We start from the raw sequence: 22,633 nt of genomic DNA, 5'->3' as shown, positions 1-22,633 counted from the left end.
CTCCAGATGCTCTGCACAGAAAATAAACCTAATGCACCCTGCCCACATTCAGCACCTTCTTGTCCATGCCGAACTGTGCAAAGACAGGTTACATGGATCACAGGGTCATGTGTGCCTCAGGGTGGCACATGGCACCTGTGGGCTCCTGTCTCTTACCTAACAGCCACAGAGTCTGATGCAGCACCCAGTTGGTCCATGCCTGTCCATGTATCTGTCCGTGTGCCAGTCCATGTATCTGTGTGTCTGTCCACGAGCCCACCCATGTATCCATGTCTCTGTCCTTGTATCCGTGTGTCTGTCTGTGAGCCTGTCCATGTATCCGTGTCTGTCCGTGTGTCCGTCCGTGTATCCGTGTGTGTCCTTGTGTCCGTGTGTCTGTCCGTGTCCGTCCTTGCAGCCGCGGATCCGCACTCAGCGTTATTCGGCCTTCGCCCGGCAGGGGGCGCCGAACGCCGCCGCCGCCCCCCGCCCTGGGGGCCTGCCCGCCCGGCAGTGCGCGCCCCGCGGGGCGGGGAGCGCGGGGTGGGGAGCGCGGAGAGAGGAGCGCGGGGCGAGGAGCGCGGGGCGAGGAGCGCGGAGAGAGGAGCGCGGGGTGGGGAGTGCGGAGAGAGGAGCGCGGGGCGGGGAGCGCGGAGAGAGGAGCGCGGGGTGGGGAGTGCGGAGAGGGGAGCGCGGAGAGGGGGGCGCGGAGAGAGGAGCGCGGGGTGGGGAGCGCGGAGAGAGGAGCGCGGGGCGGGGAGTGCGGAGAGAGGAGCGCGGGGTGGGGAGCGCGGGGTGGGGAGTGCGGAGAGAGGAGAGCAGAGAGGGGAGCGCGGGGTGGGGAGCGCGGGGCGGGGAGTGCGGAGAGAGGAGCGCGGGGTGGGGAGCGCGGGGTGGGGAGTGCGGAGAGGGGAGAGCAGAGAGGGGAGCGCGGGGTGGGGAGCGCGGAGAGAGGAGCGCGGGGTGGGGAGTGCGGAGAGAGGAGAACAGAGAGAGGAGCGAGGAGCGCGGGGCGGCGCGGCCGGGGCACGGCGGCCGCTCAGGGGCTGTAGCGGCGCTCGGGCAGCGCCGCCGGCGGCAGCGAGCAGGCGGCGCCGCGGGGCGGGGCTCTGACAGGACCCGTGCAGTCCCGCCGGTGCCGGTGGCGGTCCTGCTGCCGCCGTCATGAGGAGCCGGAGCAACTCTGGTGTGCGTCTGGACGGCTACGGGCGCCTGGTGCAGCAGACCATTCTCCGCCACCAGGTCGGAGCCTGCCCGGGATGAGGAGCAGAGCCGGGGCCCCGGCGCTGGGCCGCGCAGCTCGCTGTGAACCGTGTGCACGGTGTGTCCCTCCGCAGGACGCGGTGACCGGGCTGCTCCCCGCCAGCGCCGACCACCGGGACGCCTGGGTCCGGGACAACGTGTACAGCATCCTGGCCGTGTGGGGCCTCGGCCTCGCCTACCGCAAGAATGCCGACCGCGACGAGGACAAGGCCAAGGCCTACGAGCTGGAGCAGGTGGGAGTGAGCAGGGCCGGCACTGGTGTCGCTGCGGGCGGCGGTCACCCGCTCTGCTCAGCCGCCGGCCGGCTGGGGCAGGGCCGGGAGGGCGGAACGCGGCTGTCCCCGGCACGGGAGGCAGTGGGAATGGATGTCAGAGCCTGCTCTTCTCAAACCACGCTGGAGCCCAACCAGCGGGTCTGGAGCTCTGGCTCTGGGGTGATCTGGGGCCGCAGACCTTTTCTCTGGGGCTGGGGAGCCACGTCCTGCAGCCGTGCCCTCGGTCCTGCACAGCCTGGCAACCTGGCCTTGCTGGCGGACCAAGAAATCTTCCCTCTGCTGTCACCCAGGGGCTGTGAAAATGTGAGCAGGGGCTCTGATTACAGACACTGAGCCCCACAAAGGTCAGCGGCCAGCTGATCCTGAGTCAGGACTTCTGGGGAGTAACAAACCTCTTTTCCTTGTTCCTGCAGAGCGTGGTGAAGCTGATGCAGGGGCTGCTCCAGTGTATGATGAGACAGGTAGGGGCTGGGGCGTACCTCTCAGTGTCACTTAGTCTCCTTAAAGCCCAGCTATGCCACAGAGGCTATTGTCCTAGCTCTTCCAGCCTTCCCCAGCCTCCCCTGATGAGCAGAGGGAAGGCCCCCTTCCAGCAAGTCTTGAAATAAGTTCTGAGTGAGCATCTGTCATGGGTATGATTGAAGTTCCCGAGCTGTGGGCTGGCAGCCAGTGGAGCCTTTGCCAGCTGCTCCCTGTCTTGTGGCCTGGCAGGCACTAGGATTCTACAGCTCTTCCCTGCTGAGGGCATTTGGGGTAACCCTTTTCTCTGCATGGTGCAGCTGTGGCAGTAGGCCCTCCACTGTTGCAGTCCTGTTGCTGCACCAACATGTGAGCCTGCACTCACTGCCTTGGTGCACAGTGGGGCTCAGTCCAGGGGTTGTGGAATTTCTGCCCTGCCAGGCATGACTCCATGTGCTCCACTCATGGCATGGGGCAGCCCTTGGCTCAGGAGCTGTCAGATCTCTCTGGAGACAGGGTTCAATGAATGCCTGCATCTCTTTGCCCTTCTCAAGGTGGATAAGGTAGAGGCCTTCAAGTACAGTCAGAGTACCAGGGACTGCCTGCATGCCAAGTATAACACCCACACCTGTGCCACCGTGGTAGGAGACCACGAATGGGGTCACCTACAGATGGATGCTACCTCCCTCTACCTCCTCATGCTTGCACAAATGACAGCCTCAGGTAATGCTGGGGGCTCCCATTGCAGCTTTGAGTGTGCTACTCTTCAGGTTCACCAGAGTCTCAGTTTGGGTGCAGCTTTCTGGGTGCCAAGCTGTTGCAATGGCTTCCATGATCCCCACTGTCCCTTATGCTCGCAGTACCTGAGGTGGGTTTGGGCCCCTTGATGTCAGTCTCTCCAAAAGCCCCTGTTTGTCTGAAGCCCCAGTGCTGCTGTAAGGAGTGGGAGTGGAGATGGAGCCAGCTAGGACATAGCTCCCATTGGGCTGTGACCTGCTCCATGTACCCTGATGTCCCCAGCCATGGGGCCTCACAAGACCCCCAACCCCACCAACTTTGGGAGTTCTCGGCATTGGGCAGGCATGCAGAGGGGAGGAATCATCCCTGGGTTACTGCAGCCCCATCCTGGGGATGCTTGTGGGCTTGGAGCAGCTAGTGTGAATTCTTCCCTCTGCTTTAGGCCTCCACATAATTCACAGCTTGGATGAAGTCAACTTTATCCAGAACCTTGTGTTCTACATTGAAGCTGCCTACAAAACTGCGGTGGGTAACTTGTGCTGGGGAAGAGGGGTGTGCTCTGATGGTGGAGATACTGGACTGGTGTCTAGGAACAGCTGTGGGTTCCACCTGAGCCACACCAGCACCTTCTGGAAGCACCATGGATGGGTGGGATTCAAAGGCTTTCTGGCTGTGTTCTGAAACAGTGCCTGGTTCACAGGACTTTGGCATATGGGAGCGTGGGGACAAGACAAACCAAGGCATCACCGAGCTGAATGCCAGTTCTGTCGGCATGGCCAAGGTGAGCTGGGAAACAATGCTGGCTGGTGGGATGAGGAGCACCAGCGGCCCTGAGCTGCTTTTTGACAGGGCAGGCTGGACATGTTGAACTGCTGAGGCTCAATGCAGTGATAGGTTCCTGGGGAACCTATCTTGTTTGCTGTAATAAAACTGTGCCCTTCTAGCCTGGGTTTTGTCTGAACTGGGAGCAAAAAGTTAATCAGAGGTGTGTGGCAGAAATGTCCCAGGCCCTTTTGATGTCTGGAAATGTCCCATTTTGACCAGATATGTTCTGCAGCCACTGCAGGATTCAAATACTTTTAAATTTGGGCAGTGCTTCGTACACAGGGACTAGCATGGAATGAGAGCTCTTACAGATGAGCAGCATGGTGAAGGACATGTCTGTGTGGGTCTCACCCTGCTTGCAGGCTGCCCTGGAGGCACTGGATGAGCTGGATCTCTTTGGAGCCAAGGGAGGCCCGCAGTCAGTGATACGGGTGCTGTCAGATGAGGTGCAGCACTGCCAGGTGAGGTGACTCAGGTGTTACACTGCTGCAAGAGAATTGTGATCTCCTGGGTTTGGAAGTGTGAATGATGCCTGGCCTGACAGCCTAACCACCTTTCCTTCCTCTTTGCCCAGTCGATCCTCCACTCAATGCTGCCCAGGGCCTCCACATCCAAGGAGGTGGATGCCAGTGTGCTCTCTGTCATCTCCTACCCGGCATTTGCTGTGGAGGACAGCGAGCTGGTAGAAATCACCAAGCAGGAGATTATCACCAAGCTGCAGGTGAGCATCTCTGCCCTTGACTCACTATTCCCAGGAAGACAACTGCAGTCCAAACTGCTATAGCCCTTTTTCCCAAAAACATGTTCCCTGGGGGGTTGCTGGGGCATGTTCTGTCCTAATCTCCCAAGATTCTGTGGCGGGGGTGTGCAAAGAAGCAGCCCTGTGTGCTGTGGCTCTGGACTGTGACTGTGGTACCTGAGTGCTGGGTGAGTGAGGGAGGGGGTGTTTGGCTGAAGGAAACACCCTGCTCCTGTGTCTGCATTGAAGGTACAAGATATTTCACACTGCCTCCTGCTCAGCAAATCTTTCTCTCCCTTCCAGGGGCGCTATGGCTGCTGCCGCTTCCTCCGGGATGGATACAGGACTCCCAAAGAGGTGAATGTCCTCAGCCTTGCTGCCTGGCAGAACTTGCCTGCCAAGCAGCAGCCCACCTGGATGCAGCTGTGTTGGGGAGCACTGGGAAGACAAGAGCCCTGAGTAGCCCCAGGCAGTGCCATGGGTCTGGGCAAGGCTCCCAAAAATGCCAGAACTCATTGGAGAGGTGGTTCGTCCCACCCACACCCATAGCAGGTGGCCAGGGGCTGGCTCTGCCTGTATCCTGGGTGGTGTGTCTGGTAGAAGGTGGGACCAGTGCCCAGCATGGGAGCCCTGCTGAGGTGGGCTCTCCCAGGACTGCACCAGCCCTGAGCAAGGGCTGGAGGCCTGGGGAGGTGACTGCAGAGCTGCTACCCAGCAGCCTCATCTATGGTAACTCTGGAGGTCACAAAACTGCTTCTGTCTCTCCTAGACCAGCAGTCAGCTTGGGTACTGTCAGAATGGCCCTGTGAGCAAGTGGAGAGTTTGCTGCTTTGGGGAGAGAAAACAGGAAAATTTTATAAGAAGCAGTCTCATTTGTTAACCACTGAACTCAGGAAAGATACTCAGAGGCTCTTAAGTCATCACCAGCTGCTGTGCCTGTCATGAGTACTTCTGAATGCTTCTCCTTTGCTGCACCTCTGCAGACCTGCCCGTAAGAGGCAGTATGTGTGGCTGCTCCTCCTCCAGAGCCAGAGAGAAGCAGCAGCATCTCCAGTCCAGTGTTCCCAGTGCTTATGAGCTTTGGCAGCATGCAGAGTCGTGGATTACTTACTTCTGGGGAGCTGTGAGGCATGGAAAGGACAGCAGTGCCTGCAGAGGCATGCAGCTAGCTGTAGTCAAATGGGATTTTGGAAGCATATGGCTGGAGTCCAGGTAGAAGATATTTGCTCCTTCTGTCCTCTCTGTCTGAGTAGTCTGCTAAGGCAAACACTCCCTTCTCTGCGGCAGACAGAGCAGTGAGCAGGGAGGGTCAAAGAAAGGGCACTACACCACACAGAACTGTGGTGGGAGGACTCTGTGCAGGCAGCTCTTCATCCTCACAACTTCCCTTGTGTTGGGCTCACAGTGGCACCATGTGGCAGGAGCGCTGTGAAGGAACCTCTCTGGCCCTGTGTGACCAGCCCAGGCCCTCTCGCCTGGCTGGGCCAGCTTGATGATGCTGGAGGAGACAGATGCTGAGAGGCTCAGGCAGAGCAGGCAAGGCAAAGGGGACCCAGCATGGCACAGGGGTTGTTGTGCTGTTGCTGTACTGCAGCACAATGTCTGGGGTGTCTGCTGGGGACCAGGTAGACCCCAGGAAGGGTAAGTCTCTCCATTATCAGTGCAGGGGGCTCAGGAGGAGGTAGTCCAATGGAGAAAACAGAGGCTGGAGGTGAAACTGCTTTCCAGTTCTTCCTTGGCCATCTGCAGAGAAGGGCTGGGAGGACATCTGAGGCGAGGGTCTCAGGGTGTCAGTTTGAGGAGATCCTGTTACGTACCACCTGCCTTGATGTTGCTTATAGGATCCCAAACGCCTCTACTACGAACCTGCTGAGCTGAAGCTGTTTGAGAACATTGAGTGTGAGTGGCCTCTCTTCTGGGCATACTTGATGATTGATGGGATTTTCAGTGGAAACATGGAGCAGGTAAGAGAAGTGAGACCTGCTGGGCTAGTGGAAAAAAGTCCCTGGCAGGAGAAGCACGTGGAGGAAGGAAGAAGGGAGCTGGCAGCAGATTTCCTCTCCTCTCTTCCCAGGTGCAGGAGTACCGGGAAGCCCTTGAGGGGGTTCTTATCAAGGGGAAGAATGGGGTACGCCTGCTGCCAGAGCTGTACAGTGTCCCACCGGATAAGGTGAGTGATCCTGAGCTATGGTGGGAAGCAGGAGTGTCTTACAGAATCACAGGATATTCTGATTTGGAAGGGACTCACAAAGATCATGAAAGTCCAGTGCTGGAACTCCTGGTCTCATTACCAGATAATTAAGTTTTAAGTGCTTATTAAGCCAAGTTGTTAGTGAAAGGGCACATGCAGGGCATGCAAACCTCACGTATAAAAAGGATGACTTGGAGTTGTTATGAAACTGTGATAAAAATTCGGTTTTTTCTCCCAAAGCATTTCTTGCTCCCACACATGAGTTCTTTGCTGACAGTCTGCTTGTTCAGAGTCTGAGTGCTCCTAGAACTCAGGACAAGCAGACCTGGGCTGAGTAGGTGGTGCTGAGCTCCAGTTCAGTGTTGAGGGAATTCGTGTGGGCCTGGGCTAAGAGCAGTGACCTCCTGATGCTCAGGTCATCCAGGAGAGATGTGCTCTTCACCAGTATCAGAAAGCATCTCTGGGTGCTCCTGGGGCATGTCAGTTCTAGTGGGATGGCCCGAGCTGAGAAACCAAACATGGTTTGAGCAGCTGCTCTGTTGTCTGATACGGATGCCTGGGGCAGTCATAAGAAGAGAGGAGGAATGTAACCTGGCTCTTCTGGACCCTCTGTGACAAATGCTGTTATTGGGCCTTGTTTTAAGCCTTGAACTGCTGGACTTCAGGATGCAGTGAGGATGCTTCCTTCAGCATCCTGTGACTATGGATCCCTTCTTAACCTCCTGGCTTGTCTTTCAGGTGGATGAAGAATACAGGAATCCGCACACTGTGGACAGGATACCCATGGGCAAGCTGCCACACATGTGGGGACAGTCCCTCTACATCCTGGGCTGTCTGATGGCCGAGGTAGGGTCACCCTGGGTGCTGGGGAGGGCTGTGGGACCAGGCTCTGAGCTGTGAAGGTGCAAATGCTGCCACCCACCGTGGGGAAGTTGTCACCTCCATCCCCCAGAATCTCATAAAGGTGGGTTGTCTGTAGGCATCTCCCATTCTACCCTGCCTGTAAAATGTTCATATCTTTATATGTTTTTTCCCACAGGGGTTTCTAGCTCCTGGTGAAATAGATCCCCTCAACCGCCGTTTTGCAACTGTCCCTAAACCTGATGTAGTGGTCCAAGGTGAGGGAAAGGAACCAGTCCCAAACCCCTGAGCCTGGCAGGTGGGGAGGACTCTGGCTGTGCAGAATTCACAGAGGTGGCTCTGGGGTGGCTCTGCTTGATGGGCTGCTGCCAGTACAGCCCAGTCTCAGCCCTGGCAAGGTGGGTGGAAGACGGGGTGCAAGTCCATCCATTTTATCCTGTGTTGATCCACAAAATTATCATTTGCTGCAGCCTCCTCTACAGAGAGGTTGAAAACTCTCTTCCTGCCACTTGTTGAGGAAGACCTGTGTGTGTATAGAGTGTTAGGAGGGGCAAAGCAGACTTCTGCAGTGGGAACTGGTTCCCAAGGGACACCAGACAGCTTATTCTCTGTGGTGTGGTGCCTTGTATGTGTGCCCAAAGGCACGGGGCAGTGCTGTCACACCCTTGTGCCTCTGTTTTGCTGATACTGTCTTCATCCACAGTGTGTATCCTGGCTGAAACAGAGGGGATCAAGGCAATCCTGCAGAAGGAGGGCATTAACGTGGAGACTGTGGCAGATGTCTACCCCATCAGAGTGCAGCCTGCTCGCATCCTCAGCCACATCTATGCCCGGCTGGGTGAGCTGGGTTCCCTGCTCCTGCAGCAAACGGGGTGCACCCCTGGTGCTCCTGCTCATAGACACTTGTGTCCTGCTCTCTGCTTGGCTGATGAAGATTCTGGCCTTTTCTAGGCCTGATAAAGCCACTGATGCCAAACAGAACAAAGTGGCAGACAGTGCTGTTCAGTGTGATTCTGACAGGAATAGAGCTTTGGCTTGCAGTTGTATAGTCACCCCAGGAAGAGACAAAAAACTCTGACAGATGTTGAACCTCACATGGCCAGGAGTTGTCTTCTGTTTCTGTACTCAAATCTGGATGGGGGAGGCTAGCTAGATCCCAGGAAGGGTCCTCTGGCTGTCCCTGGCAAAGAGAGCCCAGAGCTCAGGCAGTATGGCTGTTGCTGGTGGGTGGGCAGGGCTAAGGGTGAAGGGAGGATGTGCTCACCTCTGCATGCTTGCTCCTTGATGCTGCAAGCCCTCGGGCATGGGGTTTGTTTTGCAGGAGCCAGAGATTTAGCCTGGGCTGAAGGAGACACCTGATCTGTTGTGATTTAGTTTGGCAGCTAATTTAGGCCACCAAAAGGCCAAGTGTGACATGGGCAGGAGGAGCAGCCTGGCAGCTGCCAGAGCTGACAAGCAAGGGGTAATGCTGTTGCTGCACCATCCTGGGCTTTGGGAGTAATCCAGGAGCAATTGGAATGCTGATAGAGCTGTCAACTTAGGGGGGCCAGCCCTATGCAGAGGGGCACCCCTAGCCCTGCTCCTGCTTCTGGTGTGGCCAAAGACCAGAAGCTGTGACGCTGCAGAAATCAGGACAGGCTGTGTATCACTATTTCAGCGTGTCTCTGACATGTCTGGGAACAGAGAATTCCTGTCCCTTAGAACTGTACCAGCTTGACACAGGGTTCTGGGATATCCCAACTTCAAACCAGCATTTCCCTGCTGGCCAGTAGCAAGATGCTTGGCACTACTTGCTGCTGCAGCCCCTTTCATGAGAAGGTTTGTACTAAAAACTCCTCTTCCTGCCCTCCCAGGCCGCAACAAGCAGATGTGCCTTACTGGACGGCCCTACCGGCATATGGGTGTCCTTGGGACCTCCAAGCTCTACAAAATCAGGAGGAGCATCTTTACCTTTACCCCACAGGTGAGTGACATTGCAGAGGCTTATTCCTAGCTGTTCTGTGGTATGAAACTGGGCAGGAAGTTTCTTCAATGGCTGGGTACTCATTCTAAGGTACACACTCTAAGGTGTGACCCAACACTCTCTAAACAGCCTGGGAGTATGGAGTAGTCCAGCTATGTGACATGAGGCAGCACAGTTGATGGTCTGACTGTGTGGATGTTGGGACAGTTTGAGCCTTTTAATGATCGGTGTTGGATGAAAATCTCTGCTCACCCTGATGAGGACACCAGGAGGATGCTGATGGCAGGCCAGGGACGTGTGTCCAGGGGACAAGCAGTGATCCAAGCCTAGCATTATGGGGAGTGCTTATTCACTTGGAACAGGCACAACATGGACTCACTGCGTGGGGCTGGATGCTGCTGCTGCTGAGCTGTGGTGTTAGGTACATCCCCATAGTTGTTAGTGGCCAGTAGCTGCCCTGGGGGTGAAAGATCCCTTGCTAGGCTGTACAACACCTGCTGAGTAAGGTGGGATGAGCTGTCGGTGCAAAGGCAGGTTCATGTCCTCTGGGTGCGCAGCATGGCTAGCTTGGCTGTGTGCCTGTGGGAAGACATAGGTAGCACCATAAGGACCTGGTGACTGCGTGCAGGGCCGATCATGTCTCATGTTGTCCTCACAGTTCATAGACCAGCAGCAGTTCTACCTGGCTCTTGACAACAAGATGATTGTGGAGATGCTGAGGACGGACCTCTCCTACCTGTGCAGTCGGTGGAGGATGACTGGGCGACCAACCATCACCTTCCCCATCTCCCACACCATGCTTGGTACAGATGCTCAAGCCTTGCAAGGCATTTGGTTAGAGCAGCCCTGGGAAACAGCTCTGCAGGAGGAAGGGGGTGGGCAAATGTGTGACCATCTCAATAACAGGGACATGGTGAGGCTGGAGCAGCTAGTAGTGTCCTGTGAAGTGCTTACTGCTCAGTGGAGCCATGTTGAGTGGGCAGCTGTCCTGGCAGCTAACAGGGTTGTCTGTCAGGCACTAGTACCTGCAGCTCAAGGGCTGTTTGCTGGCACAGATGTGTTCAGATTCCAGGCAAATAGGCTTGTGGGAAGGCCTTTTGGGAGCCAAGACCAAAACCGCAGTTTCTCTCTAGAAGTGTTCTTGGTGCTCTTTCTTCGTCTTGACTCTTCCCTAAGAGTGAGCACCTGCTAAAGGCTTTCCTAGTCAGCAGAGAAGGGAAAATAGTAAACCAGAAGGAGCAAAGGCACGGAGTAGAACTGGCTTGCCTGCAGCAGCTCACGGGCTCCCTGTGAGCCTGTGTAGGAAGGTGATGTTGTTCTACTTTAAGGCCTTTCTGTGTCTCCTTGTGTACTTGAAATCCCCTTAATTTCTCGAGTGTACCTTTTGCTGTGGTGCCCCCTACCCTTGACAGCAACCCACTCCTCTGCTTCCTTATGTGAAAGGCAGAGACAGAGCAGGGGGCTGTTAGGTGCTGCTGTCTGGTCCTGTCTGCTTCAGCCCAAGGTGAAATCCGAGGAGCCTGGAGTACATCCTGGCATGGTTTTCCTTGAATCCAGCCTGGATAGTCCACAATTTTCCTTTTTGGGTGGTTCTTTTGGTACCACAGCCTGACCACATACCCCAGAGTAAGGGTCTGGCCGCGGTGCTTTGGGTGTCTGAATGCCCACCTGGTCCTGGGTTACTTTCTGGGAGCGAGTTTGATTGTGAGAGCCTGACTGCCTGTGCATCTTCCACACAGATGAGACCAGCAGCAGTGTGCATCCCACGGTGCTGGCGATGCTGCGGAAGCTGCAGGATGGGTATTTCGGTGGTGCAAGGTGAGTGCAGCTTCCTGCAGTGCAGGAGGGAGAGGGCTCATGGCCTCCAAGAGCCTGGTTGTGAGGATACCTGCTGGACAGAGCATAGCCTGTTGGGGGAGCAAGCTGGGGAAGATACACTGGGGTGTGCTAGGCTATCAGCATGCCCTAGGGCTACAATCCCAACTGAGGAGATGAAAGAGAGGACATGGCTCTTCATATCATCAAACCCATGACTGCAGGATTCCTCTAATAACTTTTGGGCATCCCTTCCATGCCCACCCACGGCTGATAGAGTTGGCAGGCAGCTAAAGTAGACATCAGTGTGTGTATGCTCCTGGTGAACATGTCTCCCCATCAAAGGGCCTGCCCTGGAGCCCCGAGGTAAAGCCAAGGGTATCACCTCCCCTTTCCTCTCCATGTGACCTTCCTATCTCTTGCCCAGAATTCAGACTGGTAAATTGTCGGAGTTCCTGACAACATCATGCCGAACGCACCTCAGCTTTATGGACCCTGGGCCAGAGGGTAAGGTCTTTGCCAAGAGTTACAGGCTCAGCAGTGACAGCTTTGAGAAGCTAGGCACCTAGGAGTGGCTGCATGGCTTGCAGGTAGCAGAGGATAGTAAGGGAGAACAGGTCAGTCACTGCTGGGGGGTGGCAAATGCCTAACTCACCCTTACAACCATAACACCTAACCTCCCTGCCAGCATACACTGCTGTGTTCTTCATGTGCTTGGGTTTTCACCATGTTCCCATCTGGCTCTCTGTCAACCTTGTCTGGAATAAGCAGCTCTGACCTTCATAAGCTGCTCCGTGGAGAAGAGATAAAGGGTTGGCAACCTGCCCCTGCTTGGGAGATGTGGCTGAGGGTCTTTGATGCATAAATGGCATTGCAGAAGATGATAGCACAGTGACCAAGGTGGTGGGGAAGAGCCACCATGTCCCCAATTAATCTCTTTTTTCCCAAAGCCTTTGCCCCTCCCCTGGGCAGAGCTGCTCCAGTGAGTGCCAAATTGAAGCCTTACTGCTGTATAGAGAGTACTTGAGAATGCTTTGGCCCATCACATCATTAGGAACCCCTTCCTGTGCTGGGACCATGGCAGGGTGCAAATTTTGCTGTTCCCCTTGCAGGCAGGCTGGGGACATCTCCTGTGTGATCTAGCACTGGTCATCATCAGCCTTCCCACTATCTGTTTTGCCTCTGCAGCTCCTGCAGCCAGTGAACACACTGCTGGGACTCTGAATGCTCATTTTTCTAGCCCATCTCTCACTTCATTTGCAGCCTCCTTACAGGCTGCATCAGGATTTGTCCAAGGTTTCTGCTTTGCCTCCCAGCTCCAGTGAGATCTGCCTGTCCTTTCAACAGCATCTCAAAGATGCTGGATTTTAAAATTTTCCTGTGGTCAGATGCTGCAGCCAGGTGAATGTTCTCAAGGGTGGTGCTTATGGGATTTTTCCAGCCTAGCCTTCAGGCACTGTCATGAGGCATTCCGTTGAGGGGTGGAAAGGGGATGCCGTGCTGCTTCAGGTGCAGTCAGCAGCTCATCTCATGGGGCCAGCACACCTCCGAGTTTTCCAGCTGGAGAGCAGCATAACTTTGCCCTGGCCCACTGTTAGTGCATTGATATCTGTGTTTTATCTGGGGCACTTCCCCCCCAGGGGCATCCCCTCAGTTTTATCTCCTGACTGTGCAGAGACCTGGCCTCTGAGCACCCTCTTCCATGCTGCTGTTAGTGCATGGTGCCTCTGGTGATCCCGATGTGGTGTTGAGAGCTGCTTGAAGCTGGGCAAAGAGCAAGGCAGGAACCATAACTCTTCCTGTAACTCCAACTTACAAATAACTGTTGCAAAACCCACCTTGCCTTGCTCCCTTGCTGGAGTCTGCTTGGAAGATGCCCTTGCTGTGCTGGGGTGCTTGTAAGTGGTCTCTGCTTGGACAAGCTGCCTCTGGCTGTACCTCCCCACTTCTTCCCTGGAGAGAAGGAGTGTGAGGGTTTTCCTGCTAGGTTTGAGTGGGACATTCCTGTCCTTGCACAGGCTTGGATCAGAGACATGCTGCAGCCCTTTTGCTTCCTTTGTCACCGTGGAACATGGAGGGAGCCCCAGTTTGGGGCAGGCAGCGTCCCAGGGCAGGAGTCGTGCAGGAACAGGGGTGCTTTGTGTGCCTGGCTGCTGGCACTGTCCATTAGTCTACTTTGCTGCCAACACTGGCCCTACATTGTCACCTCGTGCAGCCAGCAAAGCTTTGTCCCTGCTGAGGCACAGGTGGGAGTGGAGAGGGTCCCACGGAGAGCCGGCTGACGTGATAATACTCAGACCAATATCTAGCTGTCATCCTCCTTTATTGTCTAATTTATTCATGTTTTATACCTTATCGCCTTACATAATGCAATAGCTAATTAACATTCATTGGCTAGCATAATATGATTACATATACAAATCACTTATTGATTGGCTGTTACACTACAAGTGTCTGATCAGGTTATAGTATGTGATGGTTTTCAGCATCCAGCATTGACTATTGTATTTTTACAAAGCTTATTGTCTTTCCAAGGATGTCCTGAGTACTTCTAAAGTAACTAAAGTATCTCTGCAGGCCAGGGTAACTAAAGTATCTCTGTAATCTGCAGGCCAGGGTTGTCCAGCTCCTGCAGAGAAATACCATAAAGGATATCATGCCCTTGTTCCATGAGAAATTCCTCTACATGGGAGCTCTCTAGGTCTTTGGGTGCCACAACTCAAAGTAGCTGAACTCCTGCTTGGTGCTTTCCCTTCCAGAGGACACAGATGATGAGGTTGCTCAGTATCTGGATCACCTGCTGCAGCACACGACTCCCCAGTCAAACCTGCCTCCGACCACCCAGCGGGGAGGGCTGAGCCGCTTCAGGGCTGCTGTCCACACCACCCGTGACCTCATGTCCCTGGCATCCAAGGCCAAGGACCTGCATGTCCAGAGTGAGTAACTCCAACACCCTCCACATCTTCGCTTGAGCCCAGGGATGAGGTTGAAGTGCTTTGGGAGCTTTCACAGCTCTGTGATGCTGGTGATGCTGGGGTTCCTGTGGATTGCAGACAAACTAAGCCTTTACCTGGGCAAAGGCACTTTATGTCCATCATGTTAGTCCTGCCCATGGAATGTCTTGGAGTTGATGCCTGTGCAGCCCCATGAAAACTCAATAAAAGATGGCAGCTGCCTGTGGTGTTCCTCTGAATGGGTGGACAGGGGCTGCTTCTCCCATAGTCAACCTCTGCAAGGACTGCTGGGGGAGCAACGTCAGTGTCTGAGGTAGTTTGGGGCACAGTAATGGTGATTTGGGCTGGATGTATCTCCACCAACCTGTGGGGTTTTTTTTAGATGTTGGGATGTATGTCCCCAGCAGGATCTTCCAGGCATCACAGCAGTCAGTCAAGCTTCTGAGTTCACTCCAGCAGCCTGACTTGGACAGCAAGGTGAGTTCTGTCTCTCCCAGACTGAGCTATTCTTTCAGCTATAGCCAGAGTGTCCTTGCAGGATTGCAAAGGGAAGTCCTGTTGTTTGATGAGGGAGAATATGCATGGGTCCATTTGGTGCAGGGTGCTGGTGATGCTAATCATCAGCACGGGTCTCCCTTCCCCCAGAGCCATGCACTCTATGCAGAGATGAACTTGCCACATGATGAGGATGGCAACGTGGACTGCAAGGCACTGGTGGACCAGCTGCGCATCTGCCCCACGCTGCAGGAGCAAGCAGACATCCTTTACATGCTCCACATGCTCAAGTAGGATGATCTCTGTGTCCTGAGGGCTCACTGTGCATACAGGGGTTTGGCACAGCCCAGGGGGCCTGCCAGGGAGCTGTGACAATTGCTGGATATAACGCAGCACCTCCTTCACCTTCACAGGGGACCCGAGTGGCACACGGGGCTTGATAGTGAGCCTGGCCCCACCGTCAAGGAGCTCCTCACTGAGCTGTATGTGCGCGTGGGGGAGGCACGCCAGTGGGCCCTGATCCGCTACATCTCTGGCATCCTCAAGAAGAAGGTTGAAGCTCTGGATGAGGTAAGAGCTGTACAACCAGCCTCTAACAGGCTGAGCTCTGTCAGGGAGGAGGCAGCAGAGTGAGCAGAACCATGGCTGCATCAGCTCTGTCTCCCTCTGCTTTGTGATGAGCCCCCAGACCTTCAGCTGCTGACAGCGGCTGCCTTTCTGTCTCCAGGCCTGTACTGACCTCCTGTCTCACCAGAAACACTTGACAGTGGGGCTGCCCCCAGAGCCACGTGAGAAGACAATCACCGCGTGAGTGTGGCACCTCTCTCTCCCCAAGCGTGCTGGGCTGGGTCTGGATGTGAGCCTGGCGCCTGGGGGGGTCCATGGGCAGGAATGGCCCTGGGTGGCTGTCCCCAGCCTGTATCTGTCCTCCTGGGGCTGTAAAGACTCGGGGTATGCAAGGGTTTGCTCTGCTGTCTCTCACCTGCTCTGCTGTTTGTCCATGCCCCAGCCCAATCCCCTATGAGGAACTCGTTCGCCTTATTGATGAAGCCAGTGAGAAGAACCTCAGTGTGTCTATCCTCACCCAGGTGAGGGGCCGGGGTGTCAGGGGAGCCTAGAGCTGGGTGTCTGCCCTGGTGAGCAGCAGTGAGGTGATCTGCTTTTGCCCCTCTAGGAGATCATGGTGTACTTGGCCATGTACATACGCACACAGCCTTCACTGTTTGCTGAGATGTTCCGCATCCGCATTGGGCTCATCATCCAGGTGATGGCAACAGAGCTGGCACACTCCCTGCGTTGTTCAGGTACGTGTGGCAGAGACAGCACCCTAGCTGGGGTAGCTCCTGTGATGCTTAGGGCTCTGTCAGCTAGAAAGGAATACTGTTAAAAGCAGGCAGCTCAGGCTAGGACAGGACCCTGCATGGAAGTGCCAGTGTCTGCAGCCGGACGTGTTCTTGAGCAGCACAAACAAGTGCTTGCAGTGCAGTCTTCATCCCAGCATGAGTTGGGCTGGCCATGGGAAGAGTCCATGTTATAGGCAACACCTGGAGCTAGTGTATGTCCTGCCAGATGAGCTCTCCCTGCTCACAAAATGGCATGCAGGGTAGAAATGTCCTAGGATGACTATAACACAGGCTACAGAATCACAGTTCTCTTCTTTCCAGCTAGAGAAGCCACAGAGAACCTGATGAATCTCAGCCCATCAGACATGAAAAATCTCCTCTACCACATCCTCTCTGGCAAGGAGTTTGGGGTGGAAAGGAGTGGTAAGTCCCAGCAGAGAGCATCTCGGGGCAAAGCTGCATGCACAGCATGGCCACATATAATGTTCCTACCTTTGGGCGGTGTCCCTGTGCTCCCCCATGTTCAGTACAGATGCTTCAGTACTGGAAGGTCCAGCAGGAAGCTCTGCTCTTCATAAGGATGGTGCTCAGTGATTTCTGGGCTCAAGCCTGAATCTCATGGCTATTTGAGCTTTGCTTAGTTTGGCACTTGACCTGGTTGGGTCTGAATTGAAGCAGTTCTGTACTGCATTCATGGATCTGCGATGCTATCATATTAGAGGGCAAGGTCATGCAGAGGTACCAGTGCCCAGGCAGCCATGAGGGGTGGCCATGCCATGAGCGAGGTTGCCCACTCCAGACCTCTGTCCCCCACCAGTGCGGTCAGTGGACTCGTCGCTCACCACTGCTGTCTCCATCTGTGACATGGGAGCTGTCGGGACCACCAGGCCTGAGCGCAGTGGCCTCGTCAGGCTGAAAAGTGAAATCAAGCAGGTGAGGGCAGGTGGTGCAGGCCACTCACAACAGGTCTTGTGGGTGAAAACCAGCTACAAACCAGGCAGAACTGATGGAAGAGTGGGAGACACAGATGCTTCCAGGAGCTAATTTTGTCTCCAGTCCTGCCCTGGGGGGAAAGTTGGAGTGAATCTGGTAATGGGTGGGGGTTGCTCTGGCAATTCAGTGGGAGCACAGGGGTGCTTGAGAAGATGCAGGGGTGGGGAGGACTGTGTGGTGTCTCAGGTGTGGCTAGCATCTTGGTGGGCATCCTCCAACAGCAGAACCTTCATTTTGTTCTTCTCTTGCAGCAATTGGATAAACGTAGGCAGTCTCTGCCTGGGAGTAAGGTGAAACCTCTCTGGTCCTGCAATCTCAGCTTTTGCCCCTCATGCCATGCACCAGGGCAGCTTCCCTGCATGCATAAGTCAATGAGCTTCCCTCAGCTGATGCAGGAATGAGTTGGCTTCCCCTCTAAGCAACTGCCAGTATAGCCAGCTGGGAGCTGTGCTCAAATGCATTCCATTATACCCACAAAATCTGCTGAGCAGGATGGTGTGATGCTGCCAGTGCCATGGCCAGTAGTGACTGCTGGACAGTTCATTGGATCCTGCCTGCTGCCTCCCCAGCTATTTCTTCTCTGGGGAAGGAGGCCTCTGGTCAGCTACAAATGCCAAGGACCTCCTCTTGTGCCTATGTCCAGGAGGAGTCCTGAGCTGTAGAATGTGTCTTGTCATCAAAGAGGCAGAGCTTGCTGGGGCCAGGCTGATGCAGCAGAGTTAGGGCCAACTTGCTGCAGTGTAAAACCTGACATCACAGAGGGCTGTGTGTGGGCAGTGACCTTCCTACTGGTCCTTCTGTCTGCTTAAGACTAAATCCCTGCCCATACCAGCGAGCCAGCAGAGCAGTAGCAGTCCTATTCCTGTGTGCAGGCCAGTGCAGACCTGCTGCTGCTGCAGCCCTGGCATGTTCAGCCCTCTGCAGCTTTCCTTTCAAAACTCCCTCTTGTCTCCAGCCAGCCCTGGCCCTGGGATAACTGCCCTGTGACCTGACCCTGATCTGCTGCTGCTGCTGCTCTGTTTGCTGTGACTTCTGCCCTGCTCTGGCACAGTCTCATTTCCATCTCTCCCTTTCTCCTTCAGCCCATCAGTTTGCAGTCCGGGGACGCTGGCCTCAGATCCTCTCTGGTAACTTGTGTTTGTTGGCTGCACTCATGGGGTCTGTCTTGTCTGTGGTTGCAGGAAGGAGCTGTGCTCTGGGGGGTGCTACAGGGAGCTGGGACTGTAAGGTGGGCTTTGCTGGGAGCAGGGAGTGGGGTGGCAGCTGTGTCTTGGGAATGAGGCTGGAGAACTACAAACTCTTGAGCAGCAGTAGGCTGCGTTCCTGTGGGATATTTAACTTTGCAGCAGTCTCTGTGGTTCTTGTTTTGTCTGCCCAGTCTACTGGGCACACAGAGCTGCTGTGCAAGGACTCCTTTTCAAGCAAGCTAGAAGACCAGGGCAGTACGGACAGCCGGCAGGGCCAGTGGCAGCGGAGGCGCCGCCTGGATGGGGCCCTGAACCGTGTCCCTGTGGGCTTCTACCAGAACGTTTGGAAGGTCCTGCAGAAGGTGAGTTAGACATAGCTGGTGCCTCTCCATGCATGTGAGCCTCTGGTCCCAGACACCAGCCTTGCCAGGGGGACTTAGGCACTCAGGGCTGGTCCCTGATGTTGTGGAGATATATTCTTCATAGACAAGGCCTGCAGCTGACCTTGGAAAGCTGTAGAAGATGTGTACTTGCCTTGTAGTCTTGTAAGACTTGCCTCAGCCTGCACCTTGCAGAGGGGAGCTGCTCAGATGCTTCATGCATCAAGCAGATAAGTGCATGGCTAGAGCCACAGCTGAAGGTGCTCTGGGTACAGCTGATCCTCAGCATGATAAGCCAGGGAGCAGAGCCCCCATGCAGGGGGCTCTGGCTGACACTGAACTGATGGGAAAGGAGTGATGCTGTATGGAGTCAGGAGGCAGAGCTGGGATGTATGGGCAGGATGCACCAGTGCTCAAGTGGGAGGAAGTTGGTGGGCTGGACCTCTGTATCTTAGCATGGTGCTTCCCCAAGCCATAACCATGATCTCTCCTTCTTGTTCTGCAGTGCCACGGTCTCTCTGTGGAGGGCTTTGTTCTTCCCTCCTCAACAACCAGAGAGGTAGGAGGTTCATGTGAATGGGACACATTAGTTGTGTGTGCTGGCTACCCTGGTTGATTGCCCAGCATAGCTCAGGAATTGAGCAGGTCATACAGTGCTTTAGGTACATTTCTTTCTGCTTCCTCACAGATGACCCCAGGGGAAATGAAGTTTGCTGTGCATGTGGAGTCTGTCCTCAACCGTGTGCCCCAGCCAGAGTACAGGCAGCTGCTGGTGGAAGCTATCTTAGTGCTCACCATGCTGGTGGACATGGAGGTGCACACCATTGGTGGCATCATAGCTGTGGAAAAGATCTTGCACATGGCCAATGACCTCTTCTATGAGGAGCAGGTAGGGGCCAGGCCTCACCCAGGGCTGCTGGCTGCATTCCCCATACCTGTGCAGGGCTCACCCACTTGGAGAGCCCTGCCTGTTGTCCCTGTTGTGTTCATGGGGCACAGCAAAGCCGTGGTGTCTTCCTCCCACTGCTCATGGTCAATGTGTCACACTGAGTGCAACAGAGAACGCTTGGGATGGAAGCTGATAATGGGATTGCCGTTTTTTCTAATGATGCCTTTCTGCTTTCCTGTCCAAAATCCAGAAAGCCCTGGGCGCTGATGAGCAGATGCTGGAGAGGGATCCTTCGACAGGCATCTGCAGCCTGCTGTATGACAGTGCACCGAGCGGCCGCTTTGGCACCATGACCTACCTGTCCAAGTCGGTGGCCTTGTACGTGTACGACTTTCTGCCCACAGATGGCTGCTCCATGCAGTAGCTTTTGCAGTTCCTCACTGTTCAGCTTGTAAAGATGAACACTAGGTTAGTTTGTGTGGCCATCTCTCCTCCCAGTCCTGGCCTCTTGGTGGGTGAGCAGCCCTCTGAGGAACTCCACAGGAGGCATGTGTCCTAAACTGACCTGTGCCTGTGTGGCCTGCAGAGCACGGGAAAGGCTGAGCTTTGAAGTGTACTTGTGTTAGAAGGTTCTGTCTGCATGACTCTTCCTGATTTATCACCCCTGGAAAGACTTCTGTTTGAGGGACTTGGAAAGGATTCCCCTGAGCAGACCTGCGTGCTCAGCATTACGATGCTTTCTGACCAGCTCACACTCTCCCTGCCTCCAGTAGGTTTACAGTTTTTAACCTCTTCTGTGCTGCTTTTTATTCCAGATCTGTAGGATTTATGCTAGTGCAGGCTGAGGCTCTTGCTCTTCCTGCTGCTGATGGAAAAGTTTTGCTAGAGAGATAGGGGATGGGGCCTGAGCCTTTCTCCCAGCACATCCAAAATCAATATGGTCCAGCCCAGCCACAGCTGTGCTGCTTGGAAGCAGGCAGCCCATCATCCCCCGCTGGGTGTCCTGTGTGCAGAGCTGGGGAGGTTGTGGTAGCCAGGATCCGTTTTACCTCCAAGCTGCTAATACAGGGGCTCTGGCTGGCTGGGACATGCCAGTGGCAGCCCCTCTGTCCCATCTGCTCTATCCCTAGCAGTCGTGCTAGTGGCCAAGTCACAGGTTCCTGAGTTCTCATGCCCTGTGAAGCAGCTCTGAGCTGGCTATTTGGTCTTACCTGTGCAATCAAAACCATGCTTTTAATGCTCATCTCTGGCTTCTGCTCCATCTGCCACAGCCTGGCACAGAAAGGGGTGGGGACATAGTGGATCCTTGCTCTAATCTACCCTGCAGGTTCATCCCCCACTCAGGATGGTGTGTTTGGGCTGATGAGGATCAGGCACACATGCCACAAAGTGGTAGAAGAGTTGGGGTTCCCTTTTGGCTCTCTGGTTCACCTCCCTAAGACTTTAGGTGTGCTCCAGTACACTCAGCATGTTGAGCAACAGGCCAAGAACCCTCACTTGCACTGTATGACCTTGCAATGTTCCACAGCTTGTCACAGGCCAGCCCAATATCACCTATGTCCCACTCCAAGACTGGTTTACAGCTGTCAGTGAGCAAAGCTCTCAGCAAAGATGCTCTTTCCCTTTGGGAAAGGTTGATCACATCTAACAGCGGCGTGCCTTGTTAAAAAAATTAAAAAACCTGACATTGTGGCAGTGACATCAGCCACCAAGCCATATATTCAGCAGACTGATTCCATCTCTTTCAATGTCACTGCCCACAACGGGAAGGACAGAGGAAAGAAACTGTGGTCCAGAATTCCTTACCAGCCATCCCCAGGCCCTGAAGTCTCCTTTGACTGCCCTGGGACTATGTGTTGCAGTTCCATTGTCACCCACATGGAAGAGCAGCAGTGGATAACAGTCTGAAGCTGAACCCGGCTGGGAAGTTTCCTAGTGCTGTGCTTAACCTGGGCCCCAGGGAGGCAGCAGACTTCCCCAAGAGGACTGTCTGTGTGGCACATTGGACCCTCAGAAAGGAGTTGCCTACAGCTGTAACCCATCTCTCTTTTAGAGGTGGACATGGTCTGGGGTGTCACAGCCATGGCAACACCTCTGGTGTAGATGGACTAACATCCACATCATCCATTGTCTGGCCTTCCACGTGAGAGCTTCATACCTGCTGTACAGAGGCACATGGGGAAGCAAGGTGGGCAAGGAGGGGGTTTGCTGGCCTCCACCCACTCCTTTTCTTTAAGTTACTGCCTTCACTTGGCAAGGGAGGATACAGGCTCCCCTTGAACTTGTGTATTTTGGACTGGCTGTTCCTGTCAGGCAGGGCAGAGCCTGGTTCTACCAGTCTTTCTCAGACTCCCTTATGCCCCTTAATCTTTCTACATCCTCTCATAGCTGAGCCCCGAGGGCTGGCAGATCTTGGCCACACTGAACACAGCTGTTCTTACCACTGCCATCCTTCCCAGTGAAAGGCTCTGGCAGTCCCTGCACCCAGAGGCCTGGATGGCTGTGTGTTTTCATGGGAGCTCTGTCTGAGGGGCCATGTCCACTCTAGGAAACACAGAAGGTGTGGTTTGTGCCGGGTGGATGTCACAGCCTGAGCTCCTTCTGAGAGGGTGATGGACAGCAGCTGAGCTTGTCTCTTGGGCTGGCAGGGCGACAGTGCCCATGCCATGTGCTAACACCATGCTCTGCCCATGCAGCCTGTGGAGCACCCTGGGCTGGCTGTGTGTGGGTGCAGTGGTGATTGCCAGGCAAAAAAAAATCAGCCACTCCACTGTGGATATGGCTGGTACCACAGCCAGATGTTTTCCTTTGTGTGTGCCTGTGTTTTCTGATGTCCAAGTTGGTTTGGCCTCAAGGCCAGGTGGTCTCTTGGGGCAGCAGCTCTTCTGTATGTGTGGCTGTATGGAAGATCATGCTTTGAAAAGCCAGTGTCCATAAAGGAGATAGAGGAGCCCTGCAACTTTATTCAAATAAAGGGAGAGAGTCTACTGGGACATCAACCTGTGGGATATTCTCTCTAGGTTTCAGAAAGTGCAGCCTCCTTTTATCCTAAATTCCTGGGTGCATGTTGCTTTCTTCCTTACCCATTGGCTGAGATAGGAAGGCACAGCCTTCCTGAACAGCCTACCACGTAATTCTCCCCTTGAGCCTGTCATTTCCCCCGAAGTTCAGAAACGCAGGCTGGTGTGGACCCATTTGTCTGTTTCAGGAGTCAGACTCTGGGTTCTGTGACAAACATGAGGCTTGAAGTGGGTAGAAACATTAAGACCCATTTCTAACACGTT

The 22,633-nt window shown here is 54.7% G+C and overlaps 1 protein-coding gene across 1 annotated transcript; it reads left to right on the top strand.

Annotated features, from left to right (window-relative positions):
- Positions 1 to 1,042: 1,042 nt before the first annotated feature.
- On the top strand, positions 1,043 to 22,379 carry PHKA1 (phosphorylase kinase regulatory subunit alpha 1). Its single transcript, XM_021547776.3, has 33 exons — positions 1,043 to 1,221; positions 1,317 to 1,475; positions 1,931 to 1,978; positions 2,531 to 2,699; positions 3,157 to 3,239; positions 3,415 to 3,495; positions 3,902 to 4,000; positions 4,114 to 4,260; positions 4,582 to 4,635; positions 6,120 to 6,242; positions 6,353 to 6,448; positions 7,208 to 7,315; positions 7,509 to 7,587; positions 8,034 to 8,168; positions 9,184 to 9,293; positions 9,952 to 10,096; positions 11,033 to 11,111; positions 11,536 to 11,615; positions 13,868 to 14,044; positions 14,445 to 14,539; positions 14,708 to 14,847; positions 14,971 to 15,127; positions 15,285 to 15,364; positions 15,567 to 15,645; positions 15,732 to 15,861; positions 16,222 to 16,323; positions 16,718 to 16,833; positions 17,145 to 17,183; positions 17,976 to 18,020; positions 18,272 to 18,442; positions 18,966 to 19,019; positions 19,149 to 19,349; positions 19,600 to 22,379. Exons 1-33 carry the CDS (start codon positions 1,144 to 1,146, stop codon positions 19,771 to 19,773), a joined length of 3,633 nt encoding a protein of 1,210 aa, XP_021403451.1. The 5' UTR covers positions 1,043 to 1,143; the 3' UTR covers positions 19,774 to 22,379.
- The last annotated feature ends 254 nt before the right edge of the window (positions 22,380 to 22,633 follow it).

Source organism: Lonchura striata, chromosome 14 (genome assembly GCF_046129695.1).
Source record: "Lonchura striata isolate bLonStr1 chromosome 14, bLonStr1.mat, whole genome shotgun sequence".
Lineage (NCBI taxonomy): Eukaryota > Metazoa > Chordata > Aves > Passeriformes > Estrildidae > Lonchura > Lonchura striata.
This window is presented reverse-complemented; position numbering and strand designations above follow the sequence as displayed.

What these genes read in the sequence shown, in the direction of transcription:
- PHKA1 (XM_021547776.3), top strand. Translation starts at nt 1,144, where the DNA reads ATGAGGAGCCGGAGCAACTCTGGTGTGCGTCTGGACGGCTACGGGCGC. An exon ending in AGGTTGAAGCTCTGGATGAG is followed by an intron (nt 15,128 to 15,284) that starts GTAAGAGCTGTA and finishes TTCTGTCTCCAG; the next exon opens with GCCTGTACTGACCTCCTGTC. An exon ending in GTTTGGGGTGGAAAGGAGTG is followed by an intron (nt 16,324 to 16,717) that starts GTAAGTCCCAGC and finishes GTCCCCCACCAG; the next exon opens with TGCGGTCAGTGGACTCGTCG.